This window comes from Electrophorus electricus, chromosome 11 (genome assembly GCF_013358815.1).
Source record: "Electrophorus electricus isolate fEleEle1 chromosome 11, fEleEle1.pri, whole genome shotgun sequence".
Taxonomy (NCBI): domain Eukaryota; kingdom Metazoa; phylum Chordata; class Actinopteri; order Gymnotiformes; family Gymnotidae; genus Electrophorus; species Electrophorus electricus.
The window spans coordinates 79,260-104,810 of record NC_049545.1 but is presented as its reverse complement, the minus strand read 5'-3'; the positions used below and the strand labels follow the sequence as shown (position 1 = coordinate 104,810).

Sequence of the window (25,551 nt, the reverse complement as noted above, 5' to 3'; positions counted from 1 at the left end):
GTCTTGCTGAGACAGGAGACAATGTATGCACCATGAAGATTGTAAATAAAACCATATTCCTTAATACACTGAAGTAATGTGACAGTGCAATCACTTGATAAGTTGATTGATTAGTAATAAACTGTAGTCAGTTCAGATTTGTCCATTGTGACCCTACAGAGAATTATGCATGAGTGTGGTACTAGAAAACTCCTGTAATAAATTTGGAATTAAGTCATTTAATGAATTCTAATGTGTAAACATGGCACTCTAGAACATTCAAGACCATCCTGAATTTAACCTCACTGCATCAGTCCACTGCATCATGGGTAAAAATCAGCTTTACACATCCATCGCATCACACACATGCACATGCGATCACACACCTTTCACATGTGTTAAACTCTTCATTTATGCTGTTCAAACCTTAGAATATGCATAATTCATTTTGCTCAGGCATTCCCTGAGTACACTGCATTATTGTCCCTAATCTCCCCCTTTTCTGCTCCATACCTCTGCAGAGGTTGCTCATTAACCCACTTCTTGTAAACACAGCAAAAAATAATGTGCAATGGGTTTAATTAGGAAGGAAACAGTGCAACAACTGCAAATTAACATTTAGATCAAAATGCAATGGTAAGATTTATTGTTTATTCAGGTTAAAGTATTTTAAATAACAAGCAAACACATACAGTTCAGTTACCATTGAAAGCAGATATTATGTTTTTTTATTATTAGAGGTCATTAACAATCACCCTTGTCAGCAGAAAATCCTCCTGTTTCATGTGAAAATGTTACATGTAGCCCATGTTGCTTTTCGTTTCCCATCTTTTCTTTGCTTCAAAACTGAAAAGAAAACAAGACAAGACGTGTGTTAATAATCCTCATAAGATATGTCTGCACATTATCTGCAAAAACAATGTCTAAAACATTTTATTGTGGAGGGAGAACTGGAAACAGTTCTTATATGTCACATGAAGCAATTACAACTCAGTGCTGTTTGCTGAGAAGTGCAGTGGCATGATAGTGTAGTGACAACCAAACAGAAAGGCATAACCCTAACCCTAACTAAACCTAACCCTAAAAATGTGTAATCCCAACCCTAACCATAAAAATACATAACCCTAACCCTGAATCAAAACCTTAACCCTGACCTGAAAAATGCACAATCCTAAACATATCTGTGAAAAGACATGCTTGCATTTGAAAAGTGCAGTGAGCGTTGTGAATGCACACATATAGAGGGAGCGATGAATTGAAGCAGCTCTATCTATACACTCATCAGACTATATAAAAGTATTACAGTATAAAAAAATCAAATGTACAGGAGGGTTAATGAAATGGCAAGACAAGGTGATAAGCAAGGAGATAATACAGACAACTGACCCCCAAGGAGATAAGACAGACATCTAACCCCCCAAGCAGAAAAGACAAACAACTGACCCCCAAGGAGATAAGACAGACAACTGACCCCCAAGGAGATAAGACAGACAACTGACCCCCAAGCTACCAGGCCTCTCCTTTTTTGGGCCGCATGTGAAGCCTCTTCCTGCTTGGTGCGGGCGAAGTCACGACAGCCAGCAGCCTCTGTGATTTTCACAGCCAGCTATTGAGAGAAGGAACAGAGAAGATCTCCATTAGGAGCAGATTGCAGCCTGGATTGCAGACCAGCACAAGGACTGTGTACATGTGTGTCTCCACCCCACCTATGCTGGGTCCTCTCCAGTTCTGACAATATGTATATATGTTAGTCAACAAATAAAGAAGCTTTATTAAATAACTAATGCTTGTACACGTAACTAATAGACATACATCTGCTCTACACCACACTGACCCACCTGGACAAAGGGAAGGGTAATTATGTTAAAATGCTGTTTGTCGACTACAGTTCAGCATTTAACACCATCATCCCCTCCCTACTCACTACTAAGTTGGAGGATCTAGGACTGCATACATCCCTGTGCGACTGGATCTCCAACTTCCTAACAGACAGACCACAATCAGTACAGGTGGGCAACTGTGCCTCATCCACCCCCACCCTCAGCACTGGAGCTCCTCAGGGTTGTGTCCTAAGCCCCCTGCTCTACTCACTGTACACCTACGACTGCACAGCCACTTCCAGCTCCACCATCATTGTCAAGTTTGCTGACGACACCGTTGTCATGGGCCTGATCTCGGACAAAGATGAGAGGGCCTACCTGGAGGAGATTAAACACCTGGAAAACTGGTGCCAGGAAAATAATCTCCTCCTAAACGTCAGTAAGTCAAAGGAGCTGATCGTGGATTGCAGCAAGAAGCAGGAGTGGCACTACCAACCTGTGAGGATCAGTGGAACCACGGTGGAGAGAGTAGATAGTTTCAGGTACCTTGGTGTTCACATCTCGCAGGACCTGTCCTGGTCCCGCCATACCAACTCCCTGGCAAAGAAGGCTCGTCAGCGTCTTTACACCCTCAGATGCCTAAGAGACTTTAGACTGCCCTCCAAGGTACTGCGGAACTTCTACACCTGCACTATCGAGAGCATCCTCACGGGGAACATCACAGTTTGGTTTGGGAACAGCATCAAGCAGGACAGACAAGCACTCCAAAGGGTGGTGCGTTCAGCAGAGCGCATCACTCGTACGGAATTTCCTGACCTGCAGACCATCTACTACAAGCGGTGCCAGACCAAGGCCAGGAGGATTGTGAAGGACCCCACCCATCCCAACAATAGGCTCTTTCGCTCCCTGAAGACCAAGACAGAGAGACTGAAGAGGAGCTTCTTCCCACAGGCCATTCGGGCCCTGAATCAGGGAAACTGATAAACTGTGGGGACCACCACCACCATGTAACATAACTGTAAATATGTTCAATTACCACCATGTAACATATAACTGTAAATATGTCAATTACAAGATGGGACTGTACATTCTGTACATTGTGTACATACATAAATACATATCATATATACATTGTACATTGTGTATATAAACATAATATACATATACTGTACATACATTGTTAATATATTTTTGTATATATATATATATATATATATATATATATATATATATATATATATATATATATATAGAATATATATTTCTCTATGCACCCCTATTTTTCTTTTTCCTCAGTTTGGACAGAGCACTCAAGCATTTTACTGCGAGTTATACTGTGTATGAGTATGTATGTGACAAATAAACCAAACTTGAACTTGAACTACAGTATGTTCAGCTATTTGTTACAGATGTCCACAGTTTACATCCTTTATAATATCATTTATAACATAATTTATAATACCATCTCCAGAACTTAACCACTTAATTAAAGGAATGCCCGAACTGCAAACTGCAGTGTGTTCATTTGGAAAAATATAAAGTGAGAGAGTGAGAAGACAACACATTTATATTACATGGGAGAGAGTATGTCTGTATAATACAGGAGGATATTCTCAGGAGGGTCTGTAGACAAAAGGAGACCCATGCCCTCCACCCGCTCCCCAGAGATAGGCTTATTATTGAACCATGAAAAACTCTGATAAACACCTCGAATAAATCACACAACCTTTTTCTCTCTTTCTTTATTTTTCTTTTTTGGATGGGTAGAGTGTGTTTGTGTGAAGGGGAGGGTAATTCCTTATAATACTGAAGAACACAATCAGGGAGAACCGATTAAAAAAAAATCCTTTAACTAATGAAGAAATATGCCACCATTTCTAGACTCGGAAAACCTGGAGAGAGCACGCAAGAGAGGGAAAAAATGTTTCAATTATAATTAAGTGGGATAAACTTTATTAGAAAGAGTGAAACTAAAATATCTCCTAATGCATGCTGGGATTAGGGAGGTCAAAGGAAGCAGGCAGGAGAAATTAAACTAAAAGGGTTTTTATCACCATATTTCAGGAACCAAGGGTGTAAAATGTTCTAATTTGGGATACATTAAAAGCCATAAAGGTCTTTCAAAAAGATTAATGGTACTTTGCTTGGATTTAAGATAAGGCCTTTAGCAGACTGGGAGAGCAGGGCTCTTGCTGGGCCCTCGAGGCATTCATCTATACAGTCACTTGGAAGATTTGTAAAAGCGTCTGCATAACCTGAAGCTAACACACTATGACAGTTTCTTAATTCCTCACCATTTTTTTCCTCGAGGTTTTAAGAGCCATAAATCATGTTTTCTAGTCAGGCGTCACAGAAAGGGGAAGTCTAATGGGCGATCATGTTCATGTTTAGTAAAGATCCAACAAGCGATAAGTCACACCAGGGCAGGGTTAGAAAGGTGCAGGAAACGTATTTGCTGTGAAATATATCTGCTTGCCACAATTGCAAATTGCACCTTTATTAAACTGTTGACAAATCTTAGCATAGTTGTAGCTTTCATATCCAGCTAAATAAATAATACAATTAATGGCTAAAATGCAGCATTCCTTAAGGAAAAGGGGGTGCTGCGAGAACAGGATTCTAACCGTCTGCTTTTGAGGTTTTTACACCCTGAGATTTATCTGTTTTCTCAACACACGGATTACCTACATTAGTCTCCACTCCTGTGGGGAGAATGTCAAATGCAGAAAGGTCCATCAATCCAGCTTCACAAAGCAATGCACTACCCCAAACACACACACACATTTTTTTAATGAGCTACACCCCTCCCTCAAATACAAAATAAATAAATAAATACATGGAAAAAAATAAAAAATAAAATTTAATCTGAGCTACACCCCTCCCCCAGGGTCTGGACCCCTCCTTTCTCACACACAGAGCCAAACTGGTATAGACATTAAAGCCTAAAAAAACAGTCCAGACTACAATCCATGATTGTCTTTACAAAGGCTCAACATTAATGTCAACCAAGTTACCTAGGAGACAGAACAGATCAAAGAGACGACAAAAAAGTCCTCAAATGTCTGATTAATCAAGCCTTGCAAACAGCTTATTCCTTTTAGCCCGCATGCAAGTATGAAAATGAGATTCGGAGAGCAGTACATTGTGCAGATTTGTTCATTCTTATCGGAACAAAGCCGGCGGCAGCTTATTTCATGGATCAGTGGCGTCGTGGTGGAGCAGGAAGGCGAGAGGGGCAGGTGACGTCCCCTGTTCCTCTGGCAAGAATCAAGTTAGAGAAAAAAGTTAGTGTAAATTAGCCCCTCATATTTGCCATAATGTGAAATTATTTTTCATTTGCTATTTTTGATACACTTTTTCAGGGTTTATCTAAAAAAAATGCCACACATCCTCCAAAACACCCAAGTTGACAAATACATTCCCATTAGACACTGGTACGGGGAGAGAAAAAATATTTTAAAAAGAATACTAACAAAGCAGGATGGGGAGAGGGGATGCACAACAATTCCTTGGCATGTTGTGGGAAGGCTATGGTGTGTTTGCCTTAGAGTTGGGGTTAAGGTTAGGGTTACGGTCAAGATTAGGGTCAGGGTCACTGTAAAGGTCAGGGGTCAAGGAGTAAGGCTCAGGATCAGCTTTCTCTGTTTTTCTCTTCCTCTGTTGAAGCAGCATGTTTCCAGTAGAGACTACAGCTGCTTTATTCACTGCTGTGTTTATTTGAAGGGATTATTGGTGTGACCTTCAACCTGGACAGGTCTGTGAGGAGCATTTTCATTCTGTCTCACCACCCAGCTGCAGTATAGAGCCCTAGGGCCAAAGGATGTGTGTAAGGCCATAGGGCCAATGTATTTTTGAAAGGCATAAGGGCCAAGGGATATGTGTAAGGCACCAGGTCCAAGGGATGTATGTAAGGGCCCAGGATTTTATGTTATGCTGTTTTTTTATGTTACATTTTATGTTGTGCTGTTGTATAGTAAAGACTACAAAATCAAACCAAATAAAAACCCTGAATAAAAGATATTTTCTTTATTTTAAATTAAAGGTAGTAAGGTTTAATTATTTTCTTTTTCCCTTGTTTTAAAATGATATTCATGCTTTAAAAGTGTGTGAAACTTCTGATGTTTTTAGGGGAAAACTGACTGAAATCCATTCATAAATTTTCTCTCCCTGCAAAGCACCTTCCAATTAAAACATGCAAGGGGTGGATTAGCAAGGCTAGCATGGCAGCCGATGGCTAAATCACCGCAGTGAGACGCTCTGCTGACTGTGACGTGCGAGAGATTAATGACCAGCCTAATTCCCTTATCATACCCCCATAATGTCTAAATAATGTGCCCTTAGTCAACTCTGGAAACCACGGCTATACAGGACTGGCATGAATATCAGATAGTCCTGCCTACATGTCTACATCTGTACATCCCTCCATCTACCTCAGTCCAGAGTGAAGAGTGAAATTCTAGGAACAGCGAAAATACTGCACCACACCCTCAATCTCCCAGGACTTTGGTAGATCACACACACGCACACACACAAACTCCCAGGACTCTGGTAGAAGGCTCAAGTGTGAGGGAATAAAATATGACCACCCACTCGAAGGCTTAGACAGGGATTTTTATGTACATATATAAACTACTCTGTGTATCATTATAGTGCACACATACAGGGCTCCATCTGCAGCACAAGTCTCTACACACCCAGCCACATATGACTCCACTCCCAGTGGCCCTGGCAGGGAGCAGATTAACTGAAGCCTGTACTATACTACAACTTTCAGCCTTTAATGCTATATTAGAATCACTACCTAGGCCTTAGTTTTGTTGGTTATTAGCCAATACAGAAATGTCACAGAGATGATGACTAACTTTCTTTATCTGCATATATACAGTGTCAATTTGTTGTCAGGTACATCATATTCATGATATGTACTACTCAACACAATTCAGTAATATCAAGGACAAAAATATACTATCAATTGAAATCAACTTTGAAAGTAGTTCAGAAAATTAAAAAAAACCAAAAAACCTGAAACAATTAACATCACTGTGTATGTAACAGATGCACTAGCAGTGTCTTGTGCTAAGTGGCCTCATATACTTGGCAGTCATGACTATGCACCTTGTAATTATGAACACTGAAACCATGTATGTATGTATACCATGTCACTGTAACATATGAACAATTATATTTTTGGTTGAATTTTCAGTTAAATTTTGGTTTTGATCACAATAATTTTGATACCCCAAATAATCAAGCAATTGCTGTTATTAAAATTGCTCTGCAAGATTCACCACCACAAGCTCATAGCTGAGGTTCTTTTCTTTTTTCACAGCACTCCATTTAAATTCTTCTAAGTTTCTGGTTAGAACAGTCTGCCTTTACAAAAGAAAATGTACATTCCCAGAATGCACCAAGCCATGTATAAACAACAAAAAATGCAAAGATATTGGCCAATCTTGCTCTAAAGAGCTCTTGAAAGAGCGGTATGTTAGTATATTAGCAAATTTCATTACAAACATCAACACTAAATGAATGCCAGCACACTGTGCTATCTAAATCACAGTGCAGAACAAAACCACAAAAAAGCATAAACTGAATGACTTTGGGGTACATGGAAAGATCTAATTAATGTAGGTTACTGATTGGTCAAGAAGACAAGGCTCCTATAATCATGCCACCAACTTGACAAACAGCAAGACATGCAATGCAATCCCTCCAGGGATATCTAATGGGAAAGCCTGTGGTGAAGTGTTCTTAGTGTTTCAGGGCCAATAATCTGATTCTACATACACAAGGCTGTCATCTTCAGGGAATGAGGGAGAAAGGCAAGAAGAAAAAAAGTCTGAAAGTTCATGGGCTTTTGTTCATGCTCCATTATCTTCCCTCTACTGAGTAGGCGAGACTTATTAGCAGTGCTTTGAACTCACACTTACAGTAACGTGCCATCAACAGTTTTATAAGCTAATTAGAAAAACAGTTTAATTAATGACTGACTAGCAATAAAATGGCAATCATAAAAAAGGAAAGAAACTAAGGGTGCTAAGCTGCCACTACCACCAATTAGGGCTAATTACAAACAAATTATATATGTGTTTTGCTGTAGGCTTTAATTTAAAAAAAAAAAAAAAAAAAAAAAAAAGCTTTAATTAAAAGAGAAAACATGGTAATTAATTAAACAGCACAAAAATCTACACTGAAAAGTATGCTTTGTCTGTCAAGTAATTAATGAAATACAATAATCCAAATGAGATTCCCCAGCATTTGATAAAGACTTAGTACCCATTTTAAACCCATTTCAGAATTAATGGGCAAAAAATTTAATGTGAGTCATCTGGAGAGTTCACTGGGTGATAAAATTGCTTATGCTGAAGGAAAAAGGAACAAAGATGAGACTTTTTCCTTAACAGAGTCGCCGGAGGAGGCTATGCAGAAATCAGAGGGTGCTGTCTTTATTGGGGAAAAACTCAAAAAACTAAAATAAAGATACACTATGGGTGAAATGATGGTACACAGAAAAATGAACAAAAGATCATCTAATTTGTAAAGGACATTTTTCACCTGTCAAACTACACAATCTTTAAACAGACAGAGATTATATACAGGAAATGTCCATGCAAAATGCTTGAAGTGACATTTATTGGATTTGCCCTATAGAGATTCATAACAAGATCAAACAAACAAAGAGGAATTACCTACATGATCCCAACATGTATTAATGACTTTCACCTTTCCAACAGATATTAATGACCTCCACCATCCCAACAGGTATTAAATGACCTCCACATTTCCAACAAGTATTATTGCTTGTGGACATTGGGGAAACAGGAGGGAGAGATTCCAGGGACTTTAAACTCAAATCACTATCACTATGTATCCTACCAGCCTCACAATAAACTAGAGATAGGATTTACATAATGATCTGTCAGCACCTCTACAAAAAGAAGTGAAAGCTGTGAATTCTCTCTTTCATATTACGATGCTACATTACTGATGCGTGATTTTGCTTTAGTGCACAAGAAATCCTGTCAGCCTGCTGGTACATTACACTAGTTGATGTTTGGCACAATCCCGCGACACATATATGACTGATGCCTGTTTACCGCTTCCTAACCCTGTTCCTCCAATTCTATTTTTGCTTTTTTCTTCTACCCTGTCAGTCCTCATCTTTAATCATGTTGAATATTTTTATGTCTTCTGGAGCATGTAAAATGGACATGCCCCCCCCCCCCCCCCCCAGCTGAAGCTTGTACGGAAGTAGTAATAAAAGGTGTATAGGGAAGAAATCAGTGGGTATAATGAAGAAAGCAGTGTGTATAGGGAAGAAAGAGAGTTTTTGTTTAGCACTGCTTTGTCCTATGCTAGCACAGATTACATGACAGCTCACCTAATAATTCTTCTTATTTGGTAAAACGAAGCCTCTTGGAATGGAACCGCCTTCCAAATGCAATACCCTTAAATGTCCAAACCACTCATGATGTCTTACAAATACTCTGCAATATGTCCCCTTAGTCAAGTCACTTTTAAAAACCTGGAAGTTGTTACGTGAACTGAGCTTCAGATAACCATTATAAAGCATTTTGTCTGCATATGGAGCACCTCCATTGTGAGAACTGTGACTGAATAACTGCATTTAATAAGCATGGTCAGATTCACCAACCCATTTTGAATATGCCAGTAATAAGTACACTGGGAAATACATACATTTGGATACAAATAAGTGAAATCTGTAAAGACCAAGGAATGACAAATACAAGTAATACTGCTGGAAAACTTGTAAGGATAAAGATCCTATGAAGAATCCTGACAGAGGGTGACTCATTCATATAATACAGTCACTTAATGTTATGCTAATTAGGGAAGTTAATTACACCTTGTGAATCACAAAGCTGTGTCAAACAATGTAGCATAGTCAAAGAATGAAGACATGCCTGTTCCTTAACTGGAAAATACGAAGTAGTAAATCTAAAATAGCAATGTATTAGAGGCCGATAGCTACTCTCAACATGCTTTTGGGGAGGGGGACAGCATAAGAACACAGATCCAGAAACTGCCAGACCTATCACAATACTAAAGCTATGAGCTGCATTTCAAATTGCAACATGTAATCATTGTGTGTGCAGAAACATTATTAATGTTCAAAAAACAGAACAAGGTTTTAAAACCTCTTTGAAAATCTGAAACAAAAGGAGTTAAAGCTTTACAGGACACTTGAAATGCACTTCCTAGAGCAGACTCTCTCAAAGGAACCTGTATTATCCAGCCTTGCTGCTTTCAGTACTTGGGCAAAGATGAAAGCAAACAGATCATTACATTTGCAGGAAGTCTTCAAACACGTTTTACCAAACTGTGTTAAAATACAATTTAAAGGGAAAAAAATCTAAATATTCTGAACTGATTAAAGAGACTAAAACACGATAGTGACAATCCATTTACAAACAAGAAGCTTCAGCAGACTCCTCACATCTCACAGCACTTCTTTAAAGTGAGATAGATTCTCTGAGGATGAGGAGGTTATATATTAATTTTCCCCAAACTTAACACATATATTACTTCATGTTGTGTTCTTAACCCAGTTCTCAGCAGTGACTATTAAAACACAAGACCTACAAACACTTCTCACTCTTTGTCTCATTCAACTAAACACCTTAATTTAATGCTGTGTTAGTACATAAACATATTACAGACTGTATGATATTCTTCATGTCCATAGATACAAACATTATTAGGACCTTGAAATTGAGACCTGCCACAGTTGGGATTACTGATTATTAAATAGCTCATCTTGTTGCTTTGAAATGGCAGCATCTTGAGCACTGTTTAGGCAGGCCAGGGTGCTCGGCAAGTGAGCAGAGAACTATGATAATCAGCACTGGCTGGATTAGAAATTAGGCCGTAAAATGTGGCGGTAACCCCCAAATTGCCCTGGGGTCTTGAGGCACAGGCTACACTCAGCTCGGTTTATCTGCTGTTCCTGGTGGGACGACTGGCTGTACATAGAGACCACACTGCACTGAATCAACACAAAAAGTAGAGGTGTAAATGACACAAAAATTCATGTGATGTTTACAGCAGTATTCAACATTGGAAGAATCCTAAAAGGATTCGAATCAATTATTAACTTACTTTGGTACCAAGCAGAATGTGCATGCCCAGCTGTGTGTAGTGTGCGCCAGGGCATGATCTCCACTGTTGGGATGAGAAAGCGCACACTAGGATCAGCTGAGAGGGAGAAGACTCCACCCAGTCTACTCACATACACCAGCACTATGGGAACCGTTCTAAGGTAACACAGCTCAGGAATGGCAATCCAAAATGAAAAAAGGGGGAAAAAAGCCACTTGCTCTGCTGAGTCTTTTCCCACTCTCCACCCTCCACTCTTCTCCACCATGCGCTCATCACTCTTCTCCACTCTCCACCCTCCACTCTTCTCCACCATGCGCTCATCACTCTTTTCCACTCTCCCCAAACCCTCCACTCTTCTCCACTCACCACTCTCGTGCTTAGTTAACTATAAGGGTATGGGTATGTGAATGTAGAAAAAGAACACTGCAGTAAACTTAGTTAGTTAGTTTTGTAGGGCAGTTAAGATATTAACTAAACTCAAAACTCATGAACATACAAGAGGGCCCTTCACATTTATAACTGACAGTATTTATGAGTGATAACAGAGGTTTCAGAGTTAGGTTTGAGAAGTTTGAATAATAACTGATTCCACTAACTGACTGAAATAACTGACTCCTCTTTCTTTCATTCACATTTCAATGTAACAAGAGGACAAGATGCTTGAGAAGACATTTGTATCAACTTGTATCATCAAAAAAACAAGCATATTTTGTCATTGGTCTTCACTGTGTTTGTATATATTGAAAGCATGATGAATTGATATCTTCAATTTCTTAGAATTCTTTACAAGTAAAGAGTCAGGGCTAGATCCACCTAGGAGAGAAAAGATAAGCCCCTTCGACATGCTCTGTAGATAAGCTCAAGAGACAACAGTATGGATTACTCCCACAAACAGTACCTGGAATGAAAATGTACATGAGTCACAAGCATGTTGTCTATTTAATGCCTGTCATGGTGGCATGGCTATTAGGAACATGGTTATCACACTTCCTTTGAACAAAAATAAACCTATCCTCAACACTATCGCAACAGGAATTTATTAGTTCAGACATATTGAGGCATTTTTACACTCTCCCTGATGAAAGCATAGGGTATAACTGATTGTGTGGGAATTTACTACTTGCTGTTAACAAGATTAACACTGCTTTCCCCAATTCGATGGTAAAATTATTTTTGAAGCAGCACTTTGTTTTCTGATCAGCCACAGTCACTTCAGCTACAATTTGTATCAAATTTGAAAATTAATTATCACTGAATTTGCAATACTGAAAAGCAAAATTGCAAAAAAAAAAACAACAGCAACCAAAAATAATTCAACATGAGAAACAAATTAAATTATCTTAAGATGGCATTACAACATAGCATTCAATGGAAATGGTAGCTTCAAGGAGGATCTAAGACTGGCAAATAAAATAAACAGTGCAGAGCAAAGGATATTGGACAGTGACCCAGTTTTGGGTGCACCATTGTGCAGGAAAAGTCTTGAATAGCTCTCACTGGAAAATGCCCCAAAAATAAGAGAATGACTTTCCTAAATTCATGCTATTGAACTGTAAACTAAATTGCCTCTATGCAATTTTCAAATGTTGCTCTCTGGGATCAGTGTATTTTAATATAACAGTGTTTGCATTTTACATGGAAGAAGAAAGGCAGTAACAACGGACAGTGACAATATTGCTTGTTTGAGAACTGGGTGTTGTACACTAGCAACAGCTTGCTCATGCCGGCCCACATCATACCCTCTTGGACCACTGGAGGGAGCCTCCGTACATTGACCTGGACTTTGTTTTACTCTTCTGTTTTTGGATCCATCTTCCTTTGTACTTTGTCAGTTTTGGACTGTTGTTTGTTTTATTGGCAACTTGGTCTTGTAAACTGGATTATTAAGGATTGTGTTTTTCTGAAATGTTAGTCGAGTATTTTCATATATTTCAATAACAATGTGCTCACTTGGGCGCATATTCTCTTTCTGAGCACTTTCCATTGACAGAGTGCCAGTGTTGCTGCAAAAAATGAACCATTCTGCACTTTTTGATTGCACACAGTTAGTGTCATTCTGGCCCCATAAACCTTCTGGTATAGAATTAAGAGATCCATGAACAAGCAGCTGAAAGGTGGCGCTTGTAAAGTTTTAGCGGCCAGTTTCCAAAAATTCACTAATATGCCATATTTTATTTTCCAATATTCCATCTACCAATAAACAGAATTTGCAGTTTAATGACTGTACACACAGAAAAATAAATCACTTGTCTTGCTTATAATCATCTATGACAATTCCTCAGCATCACAAAGAGATGATGAGAGTTCATTTTCTATGGTCAGATATGTTCTCAAAGCAAGAACTAAAATTAGCAAAGTATGTTATGCTTGTTGTTTTATACCATCTGTTGACTTTGGTTTGCAGGCTAGGAAACACCCACATCCATGTACATGGCTGTTCTGCTCTCAAACCCATGAAAATGCAGCCTGTACTTCCTAGTCTCCAGCACAATCACTGGTACTTTCTTGGGGGAAAAGTGATATCTGCGCCTCATAGTTTCATTACAGAAGACCTTGCCAAAGTGCAGGATCAGACAGGAGTAAATTTGCTCTCCTTGGTAGGAGTAAAAGGGTGCCCTCCTTGGAAGCCACCTTCAGCAACTGCAGGAGATATCAACTACAGTACAAGCACTAAATGCCACCACAGATAGGTCTGTGACTGTTCAGGCTAATAGCCAAGTCCAAGTCCTCATGCCAGAAGTACTGGGTTCAAATTCCTTTGTTGCAGCAATGCAAAAACTTGATGGGTCCTTTGGTAAACGCAAAGGGTTCTTTATACTTTGCAATATACACTTCATGACTTATCACCAATGGTACACCAGAGACTCTGATAAGATCACCATGCTCCTTTCACTGCTCACAGGTAGAGCCTTAGACTGGGATCCCGCTCTCTCTCTCGCCAGTTCGCAGAGAAGTTAATGTGTTATAGTGACAGTTCCAGTAGGTTTTTGACAATCCAGTTTCATTCAGGGAAGCAAGGGAGTAGTTCTGACGCCTCAAAGGACACAGCTCAGCTGAAGTCTATGCAGTGACGTTCTGTACCTTAGCACCTGAATGCGGATGCAATGAGCCTATGCTTAAGATTGCTTTTAGCTGTCATCTCAGTGACTCTCAAAGGGAGCTAGTCCATTGAGATAACCAATTATCCCAATCTCCTTCAGTTAGTGATTTGTAAAGCTGCATTAAGACAAGTTGTATTCTAAAAAGTGCTATATAAATCAATTAAACACAACTAGACAATTCATACAATTTGCACAAGCTCCAGTCAGACCAACATTACCACAACATTATCACTAAAGTGCCTACTGTTTCTTATAAAAAATAACAGCCCCCCCCAGCCAAACACAACATGTCACTACCCTGTCACATTGTGCCATTAACATCCCCAAAACAGGACCTCAGGTCCACCCATGAATACCCTGAAGACCAAAGGCCTCGGGTCCTCAGGACTGTCTTAATTAGTTATTATCTGGCATTAGCTTTCCCTGTAACAGCGCCTATCCTCCATCATACCCAGCACGTTTATCCAAGAAGAAATAAATCAAAACCATAAATCAAAACCATGCCTACATTCATACTTTCACTTCCCCCACTGTCACAAGATTTTTCTTCATCAAGAGTGATAGAGGTTTTCTCATATTGTATTGACTACCATAAACTGAATGCCATTATGGTAAACAACCCCTGCTGCTAGTGCCCTTAGCACTGAAACAGTTTTGTGAAACCAAGATGTTCATTAAGCTTGATTTCAGGAGCACTTATAATCTTATCCACATATGTGAAGGGAAAGCATAGAAAACCACCTTCATTACCAATGGCCAGTATGACTATCAGGTAATGAGCTATGGACTTGTTAATGCCACTTCCATGTTCCATTCCTGACATCTCCAAGTGCTAGGTCATTGAATGTCATTACCTCAATGTAGAATATATGGAGAATGTCCATAGTAGTGTCTCGCATTTGCCCCAAAAGGACATTTTCATTAAACTCAGAGATGTGTGAATTGTATTGGTTATCCCTTTCCCTCCTGAGATATCAAAATGAAATGATGCTGAACATCCAGAAGATTCAGCCTGTACCAGATTAGCCTGAACTCCAAACGGTTAAAGAATTTCAATATATACAAGGTTTCATTAGATCTCTATTGATGGTTAATTTTTGTTCTGCAGCTACACTGAACATCCTTACAGAGCTCTTGTTGAACATCCAACTGAAAGGTCACTTTGGAGTGATCAAGCCTCCAAAGTAAAGATCTCTTTACTTCAGCACATCCTCTAACACGCTAACCACACACACCCTTTACCCTTTCGCCTTTTACTCATGAAAACCTATGGCTACTGAAGAAATATTATGTGGGAAATAGATAACTCCTGGCTATGAAAAATGCTCTCAAGGCATAGAAACATTGGCTTGAGGGGGCTGAGCACCCTTACATTGTTCTCATGAAAGATCACAACTTTAAAAGTGTGCGGTGTGTAATCTCTACTAAGATGGACGGGCTTTGTGTTTTTCCCCTTTTTTCAACTTAGCTGTCCAGGCTTGAAGACTGGGAAGACCATCTCTTTTTGACAGCATCAAGAAAGCTCTAATGCCTCTATTACTGTCATGCCGTGTTACAGCATCAATAAGGTGGGACATTCTGGAGGACATACAAAAGGGTCACAAAACAGACCATGTCAATGTGTACTGCAGCAGTGCCACATGTGCCCTTGCACAAGTGCTTGTGGTTACACATAGACTTCATGGTAAACCTTCCCTCTTCAAATAGAAAGATCACTATCCTGGCTATCAACAGAAAATATCAAAGCCCCCTGGTTAATACCCCTGCCAAGCTTCCCACAGCAATGAAAATGGCAGAATGCCTCTTTAACAAGGTGTTCTGGCTGTATGGCCCCCAAGAAGATCTGACAGGGGGTACAATTCATATCTCGTCTTTGGAAGGTGTTTTGTCAGCACTTTCAAGTAAACCTCAGACTGTGCTCTAACTATCACCCACAGAGCAATGGGCAGGTGGAACGATAAACCAGGTATTCGGCAGGTTACTGCATTCCTACTGCATCCAAAACCAAGAGGATTGGAGTCGCTATCTGGGATGGGCAGAATACACACAAAACTCCCTCACACACCCATCCACAGAATTAATGGCTTTCCAATGTGTGCTCAGCTCCCAGCCCCCACTCTTTCTTAGATCAGGGGAAACCTCAGAAATGCTGGCAGTAGATGACTGGATGATGTGCAGCCAGCAGACCTGGGAGTGTGCATGTGTGTTCCTCCAGAGAGCAATACATGGCCAAAAGACCCAAGCAGATGACAGTGGAGACTGCACTCCAATGACCAGCTCAGCCAGACAGTCTGGCTCTCCAGGCAAAACCTCTGCCTTCGCCAGCCACAATAAAAACTGTCCTCTTTGTATAGGTCCCCTGTAAAATAATCAAGAAAATAAAGCCTGTAGCAATCCATGTCTTGCTATTAAAACTGGTTTTCTCTCTATGCATAGAGTATGCTAGATCCCTGCCATATTGTCCCCAGCCACTGGAGGGAGCCCTCATCAGTGTTAGTTTCCCTTTTGAGTTCATGTTTGTAACCTATCCTTGGCTTCCTTCTTATTATTACCTTGCATATTTATACACCTTTGTGTCTCTTTGCAAGGTCTTACCAACTATCTAGTTCGAATTTCTGTGCTTTTCTATATTTCGTGTATTTATGAGTGCTGTATAAACCCAGACTTGCTCCTTTTTGGATTTGTCTTTGTATTCTGCTGTTGAGCTGTTATTAGCAAGCTAGGAGGCAGATTTTTTAGCTGTAAAGCGTTAAAATTCAGTCACATCTTAACATCACATCAACTATTTATCAGACATTGCAGCAAAATGTTTCAGAAAAAATGAGCATACAAGTATCTTATTCCATCCAGAGGAATGCTAAGGTTTTTTTATATGAATAACTCCTTTCCTACTGCTGAAATGTCTATAAAAGGACTTTTATGTCATAAGTAATAGCTGCAAAGCACAAAGTTATATATGTTTGCAAACTTTCCAACTGAATAGCTTACAGGAGCAAGCCTCAAACAAAGCCATTTTTCAAATTAAAATGTGACTTTTCTTCACTCTTTTACTCGCTCTTTTGGACAATAACTAAAATGCAGCAGCACACAACTGGAAACAGCTGAGCTGCCAGCTGTTTATTTATGGAAAGGGGGCAGGACCACACATAAAGAGACATGATTGCAATGTGGTTTACCCAGTTCAGACTGGGCCGATCACCTGTGGCATTCTTCACTTTAACTTGCACTGTGCATATTATGTCATGGCTTTATTTTAAGTGCCATGGAGGAATACAGATTCTCAGATTACACAAGGCTGTTCTGCAGTTATATGACTCTTTTGGTAATAAATGCATAAAACAGACATTTGCTAGATATGATCCTTTAGTTTAGAGTAGGGCAAAAATTGAGCTGATACACACAAACCAAGTTTCAAAGTTTCAATGTGTTCACAAAATTAAACTGTATTTGAACATCAGCTATTTGAAACTAGCTGTTGCTGCAATATGTGAATGCTAATACAGAGATTGTGTTAAAACGTTTTGCTCAGTTCAGCTTATTACAAGCATGTATACACATTCAGCACAACAATATGTTGATATTGTTACTCTCACAATGCCATAACGGCATTAACCCTACAGCTATCATGACAATATGAGTTTCTATTGGTCACTGAAGCAAAGTTCAGAGACATAAAAGTTCTAGTTGCTGTGATGGTCTCAACTCCAGGAATGTCTTTCTCATAGCAACCAGACATGTGCAAGTGTTACATTTTCAGCCAAATTAGCTCAACCGCTTGATCCCAGGTACCTTTCTAAGATGTGATGCTTTAAAACTGGAGGCCCAACATTTAGTCACAAGTACACTTCAAAGACCCAAACTCATGCCTTGAAAGCTTTTTGGATCTTGGTTTGAGAGCTTTGTGCCCATCATTAAAAGAAGAGCCAGAAGTGATATAGTGGGTGTGCAAGGGAGGGGATTTCCATTAACTCCAATCAAAAAGGGCTTAGAGACGTTCCACCTCTGTTGAATGGGGCACAAGCATGAGGCACCGGGCTGTTTGCGTGCTGCGTGTTCGAGTTAGCTGCCTCTGTGTCTTTGCAGGGCAAAGTGACTGTGGACCCATTAGCCCAATTTGTCACAGTCAGAGCTTCCCCCAACCACCTCCAAGACGGCTCATCAGCGTGACGTACCTCGCGAGAAGCCAGCCTGTCACTCAGCTCTTCAGCCTTCCCATAGTCCCCTTCAGCAATGGCGCTCTCCATGCTCTTTTCCAGACTTGACTGGAGATGAGAGGGGGAGACATAAAATGAAGTGATTTTCAAATAGAAAAAGAAGAGGAGAAAGAAAAAAAAATCAAAGAGTAACTTTAAAACGAAAGCCTCAGGGACTTTTAAAGTGATTGCCATTACAGCAAAGATATAGATTTTTTTTCTCCCAAATGAAAACCGTTACATGATTAAATATTACAGAAAACCCCCTACATCTTTCAGGAAGGCTACAGGAAATTACCAAACATTACCAATCAAATATCTCCATACAACACTGGCTTAACCTTCTAACTGTTCAATTGAATGTGGAAGTGCTCACAGATCACAAAATCACAAAAAAACACAAACACAAAAATCTTTTGAGAAACACAAGACCTTTTATAAAATATCTTCAGAACTGATTTTCCACTCATACACACAACACAATCAAAGCAACACTGATTCCCATTTTCCATACTGTTATAACAATGTGCAACAAGGTGCAGCTCCATCCTACTCCCCACACCCGCATTTTATATGTACAGAGATTTCTGTAGGAATATCAGTTCCTCAGTTTATAGGAGGGTTATTCTCTCCCTCTTTCTTTCTCTCTTTTCTTTAATTCCCACTATCTTCTCTCTTTCTCTCTCTCATCCCCTCTTTAAAACTGGCCTTAATAGTCCACTGAAATGTAACTGGATAAAGTGTTAATAAAGTGTTAATAAAGTTCTTATTGCCCTCCAAAGAGGGAGAAAGGTGGTGGCAGAAAAAAATGTAATTACCAAATATGATTAAATTACCAACTGCTGTTCTTTAATGACATGACTGACATGATTGTTGCTCTTTAATTATGGCTTTTCATTATAAGCACAAAGGCGGGTGAAGGGGCAGTGCCTACTACATACAGCTGCATAAGGGCATGATGATTAGACACATCAAAAAATAAATAAATAAATAACACACACACACACACACCTCCAGACAACATTTGATGCACACAAATCTGGTTGGACTTGAGGGTTATTGAAAAACTAAACATATGCAACAAAGCTTTTATTATGGAAAATAATTATGCTTAATATTCAAAGTGTGACCTTACAATATTTCATTCAGACATATTTCAAATGGCAATTAAAATCAAACTGAATTAAAATTTTAACTGAATATTCACTGTGGTAAAGATTTAAACCAAAAGATGATGAACACAACTAATCAGTTTGACCAACAATTTCATTAAAACTTGTACTCTTAATTAAAGCTTTCAGTATGCATTATCATGTATTATTCCAACAAAACAGTCTCACACTTCAAAACTAGGGATTAAGGGCAGCATTCCTTTTAAATTAAATTAACAAATAATATTTTAAACATGTATATGGCCAGTAGAGTTTAGCATTTTAAATAAGGATATGTTCAGTAGAGTTTATGACAACTTAAAAATTCTTCAATAAATTTACCAAAGAGAGTTATTAAATAGGGAACCTTTTACTGATATACATCAGTGTACACAGGGAGAGAAGGGGTCAGAGGATAGGAAGGGACCAGATCTATATTAAATAACTGGATTGCTAATAACCTAATAATCTTGAAGCGAGCACAATGCCATACTGGTTTGCCCAATAACAACAAGTGTAAGTGATAGTTACCATGTTCAGGATCCAGATATTTTCTTTAATATATCACTTGTCCAATCCTCTCATTTTAAAAACTTATTCATGTGACAAACCACATAGTCATGTAATTAGTTTAGCAGCGGAATTAATCTATTTAGTATATAAAATTGAAAATGCAAGTTTTGGGGGTTTTTTTGGTCTGCTTTCGTGATAATCCATTATGTTGTCTATCTATAGATAGATAGAAAGAATGTTGAAAGCTTGTCCTATCTTAGTTGACTAATATTAACTGGGGTATTACAAACTATTTTTTAAGGTAAAAAATTCATACTCAAGCTAAAATTACTTACCACACATAGTAAAACATGCCAATGTCTTAGCTATCTTATGAACTAATAATCACGGATTGTGTACAAAGTAGTTAATAATCTTAGTATTAACTACGTTTTCAAATCTATAAATTAGCAAAAACGTAACAAGCACATTAATAATATATATTTTAAAAAGCCATTAAGTGCCCTAATTAAAGAAACACATGTGAACTGTTTTGCCTCATACCTTGAAACGGTCAATTTGCACAGAAAGACTGGGCAGCATGTCTTACTCCTTACTCGGGGACATCTAGTGGCTTTCCTCTCCCCTGTTAGTTTGTTATTGTTTCAGTTATCCAGTTCCATATTATAGACCCGTGGCAACAGCTAGATCATATATGTATAGTACACAAGACTGTAGGGCCGAATGATTCTCAGTACAGATGGTAACCGTTCCAAATGCATCTCCACACAAACACGGTTCAGCTCAGAACTCTTACAGACCATGCTTATGCATGCATATTGATCATGCATATATGTGGCATACAGGCACATGCTTTTGTCTCATTTGCTCACAGAAGAATACTTGAATGTAAATCACCTAAACCACAGAGAACGGCTCAATCACCTGATGGGTTTTTTGTTGTTGTTGTTTTTTTAAAAATCAGACCAAATTAAATACACCAGTAGAAGATCAACCAAAACATTTTTTCAATGATAAATCCCCCGATAACATCTTTTGAAAATATTAAGACACCCTTATATGTATTACATTCATAGGCCATGCCTACAGAAAAGGTATAGCAGATCTAATAAGTATTCTTAAAACCTTACAAATATGACACTTTGTCTTTTATTTTACTTCATCCTTTGATCTTCATATATGTGAAACTCAGTTTATACCAACATGTTTAAGTACCAAAATTATAGTTGTAGGTTTTATTTTTTTTATTTTTTAAGCTCCCAGCCATATGGGTTGGGGAGAAGGTGTTCTAGGTTTTAAAAGGAGGAAAGTGCAAAGTATGTGATGTAATCATACTCAAATGATATTGGTGTTGAATAAAAATATAATTGAAAAAGTGCCCTTATGTTATAATTAAGTAATTAATGTTGCCAGATGACAAAATGCTCTCTGGTTACACCTGCATACACACACACACACACACAGGGCAATCTTTTCTATCCAGCCGTATTAAAGATCAATCCTCTGTCATGTTAGCATGTCTATTCTTAGGCTGTGCCAAATATGGTCTGACCTAGTGACAGAAAGCTGTCTCATTTTTGATACCGCATATTCTATTATGTCTGAACATGTTGCACTTGCTGTCAATTACATATTTCCACTTAATCATCTACTTTGGAATCTATATATACTCATGTATCTCTGAATAAATCGTGGGTGCTTCTCAGCTTCTCTGACCCTGTGTCACTCATTCTGAGAAATGTGCCCCAGGGCCCTGAGGAAGGACAACCAGACCAGCTGAGGCAGACAGTGGGAACAGAGTAACAGGGTTAAGCAAAATAGGGAAATACATTGGGCAACATTTTACATTTACATTTTATGCATTTGGCAGAAGCTCTTTTTCAGAGCCACTTACAATTTTCAAATCACATTACATGAGGTAGGCAAGTGTAGTGTTAGAAGTCTTGCCCAAGGCATCTTATTGGTATAACATATAACACTTCCCCAGATGGGGAATGAACCCCAGTGCACCATAGGGGAGGCAGCATTGTTACCCTATACACTATACCACCAATAACTACACAATACCAACTACTACCCCATTCTCTGTCTAACCCTAACCCTTTCTCTGTCTAGCATTCAAAGTTATTATTATTATAATTATTATTATTATTATTATTATTAATAATAATAATAATAATAATAATAATAATAATAATTATTATTATTATTATTATTATTATGTTTCTATAGCACCTTTCTCAAACTCAAGGATGCTTTACAGACAGATAAAATCACTCAGACAGCTTCTTTGCAGGCATGGAATCTTCTATTCTCCTTCTCGGCATTAAATTAGAGGATCTTACAATCACTATTAACTTTAATGTGCAGAACAGTTTGACTACAGATGTTCCCTTGTAAAAAAAAATAATAAAAATAATAATAATAATAATAATAATCACCTCACATTCAACATCTTCAAACTGACCCAGAGAACAAAACTCTGCAGTAACATCACCATGTCAAGATTAAGGTACTTTCATCATTAAATATAATAATTTCTAGTCGGGTATTCTCAGTGCCTTTGACGCAGAACTCTGACTTCCCCACCAGTATTGAGTTGGCAGAAAGTATTATTACCTTGAGAGGTAGCCTACCACAGGCAGGGGGCTGAAATCTGTCATTGATGCCAAAATACTCTGTTAGTTCCTCCCAGTGTTTCATACGAGCCTTTTCCCTGCAAAAGGAGACAACAGCTACCAGTTGTGATTTTGTTACATCAGAATGTATATTTTTCTATTTTGCTAGAACCATTGAAAAGACAGCTGGATTTTTCAGTTGTAATGGGGTGCTTCCTTGATTTAACATTCATCATCTCTCTGTCACCTCCTAGTTAATACCTCTGCCATTCTGGGTTAAGGTTAGTTAATACCTCTGCCATTCTGGGCTAGGGTTAGTTAATACCTCTGCCATTCTGGGCTAGGGTTAGTTAATACCTCTGCCATTCTGGGCTAGGGTTAGCTAATACCTCTGCCATTCTGGGCTACAGTTAGCTAATACCTCTGCCATTCTGGGTTAGGGTTAGTTAAAACCTCTACCATTCTGGGTTAGGGTTAGTTAATACCACTGCCATTCTGGGTTAGGGTTAGTTAATACCTCTGCCATTCTGGGTTAGGATTAGTTAATACCTCTACCACTCTGGGTTAAGCTTAGTTAATACTTCTGCCATTCTGGGTTAGGGTTAGTTAATACCTCTGCCATTCTGGGTTAGGGTTAGTTCATACCTCTGGGGTTCTGAAACTGAAATTCTTTAGCTTCAGCTGCCTATTACTTTCTATTTGACTCAAACCGTGAGTTATGTTCATATGCGCACTTTCATCTATTAAAGCTATTGTTTGATTCACAAGCATCTTGAACAATTACTTTTCCTGTAATACACAGTGGTAGTAGTGTCTTCATGTAATTGTCCTGCAGGAGGTTAGGTGGTCCAAGCTGCTTGTATTATCTGTATAAGCAGTAGCTATTAGACCTCACCATGCCTTCTCATTGAGCTTGACATCGTTACTGTCTTTTAGTACAATGTTTGCAGCTTTTGTAATTTAGAAATTCAGAGGAGCAACTTTAAGACATGTATTGGTAAAAGAAGAGTTTTTTTTTTCTGCTGTGTCACCCCTTGGGGCTCAGGCACTTTAAGCCTAAGTCCACCAATCACACCACTGTAAGGTTAGGGTTTACTTTACTGCCTAGACTAAATAGCAGGAAAAGTAAACCATACTTTAAACCCCATTTATCTCATGTTCTGCACATTTTTACATGTCTTACATGTGATTCCGCAGTTCATAGAAATATCACTTGCAAATTACGTATCAGCACCCTGAATCCATTTATAGTCCAAGTTAATGGGAGACTATGCAGTTTACATGCATAATTCGCATATGCAGTTTACATGCATAATCAGTGCATACTACATATATTTTAAGCCTAAAACAAACTCATGCCTTCAGTTATTTGTTTAATCCAAAAACAACCTAAACCTTTAAAGGGATGCTGAATCTGTTCATTTTGCAGAACATTATTAGGAGGTGTAGGAAGAGCTGGTCATACAGATATCAGACCAGCATTAGGAGGTGTAGGAAGAGCTGGCCACAGAGATATCAGACCAGCATGAGAAGGTGTAGGAAGAGCTGGCCACAGAGATATCAGACCAGCATGAGAAGGTGTAGGAAGAGCTGGCCACAGAGATATCAGACCAGCATGAGAAGGTGTAGGAAGAGCTGGCCACAGAGATATCAGACCAGTATGTACACTCATTTTATCACAGTAGTAAGATGCCAAATGGGAAGGCCCTTCTCTTTTTCACAATAACAATGTGGCAACAACTTCCCTCAGAAACAGGCAGTAAATGGCAAACAATGAATCCAGTCTATACCATGATACCTTTAAAGGTTTAAACTGTCTCACATTTAAAGATATAACTGAGGATGTGGTTCTGCATGAGCAAGTCTTTACTGTACCTCTTCTCAGAATCATCCTGTTCTTCAGCCCCACCTGTGTGTAAAAGGGAGAAAAAACATTCATGTTGCCACAGACAGGCCAAAAAAATAAACTAAAAATAATAATAATTTATATATATATATATATATATATATATATATATATACACACACACACACACACACAACATTTTGAGAAGTCTGAAAAATTGCAATCTCAAGCATCAGTGTACAGAGATGTTATTTACCTTTTTGGTGGTGTTTTTTCCTCCTTTTTTTTGGCTGAGGTTGTTTCGTCTTCTGGACTTCTTTTTCCTTCTGAATTACTTTAAATTTCTACAATTACAATTTCCCAGGATGTTATCTAACTGACCTGTACTAAGTGACCTGTACTTTCTCATTAAGATCTTAAGTTTATTGTCTGCATTAGGCAACTGACAAGGTGATTAGACATTACTGAAGAAAATGTACAGAGAGCAGGCGTAGCTAAACTTAAATAACCCTAACCCTATTGCCTCTTTGGGTAAAAAGTAATGCACATCGCATACATCTTTTAAACGGTCTTGGCTCTGTTGATTGATACAATGGGAAATAAATCATGGCTTTTCACTGGTTGCACATTAACTGCGCACAACTCCGAGACTCGTTTGTCTCACCTACGTTTGCACGTAACTATAATACGCTTGCTGTTCTGTTGCGCGCAATACACACCAACGTAAACGTGTGTGCACGCAAAGATGAAGTTATATCTACATACCTGCCACAAATCTAGACGAACTCCGGGTAAACAGTCCTTCAAAGATGGATCATTTTGCACATTCGCTACAGTACAACAGCCATCACAATCTGTCTTTTTCTGTGATGCTGATGACAGAACAGACTGAGACAGCGATAAGTAGTGGTTAAGTTTGGTAGGCGAATCGGACTGTCCGTCAGTTTTACTTTGAGTGTTTGGGACACCATCATCGTCTTCATCGGTACTTAATTCAGCCTCACAAATTCCCTTAGGCAGTAGTCCGCTGTACATGTTGCAGCAGGCTAGTAAAGAAACCTTTGTAATTCTGTTCCTGGTTGCTTTGAGAAGCCACACGAGTCTCTGATTGTTACGGGAATATATAGTTTCAGCCTATTTAATAACGCAGTAAATAACGCCTAACCTCCGTAATCTGCAATAACCACACTCGCATTCTGTTATTACGGTC

The 25,551-nt window shown here is 38.8% G+C and overlaps 1 protein-coding gene across 1 annotated transcript; it reads right to left on the bottom strand.

Annotated features, from left to right (window-relative positions):
* Positions 1 to 608: 608 nt before the first annotated feature.
* fam204a (family with sequence similarity 204 member A) lies at positions 609 to 25,551 on the bottom strand. Its single transcript, XM_027023745.2, has 7 exons — positions 25,107 to 25,551; positions 24,598 to 24,685; positions 24,371 to 24,404; positions 22,497 to 22,593; positions 18,193 to 18,282; positions 1,479 to 1,585; positions 609 to 825 (listed from the first exon to the last, which is right to left on the bottom strand). Exons 1-7 carry the CDS (start codon positions 25,374 to 25,376, stop codon positions 774 to 776), a joined length of 738 nt encoding a protein of 245 aa, XP_026879546.1. The 5' UTR covers positions 25,377 to 25,551; the 3' UTR covers positions 609 to 773.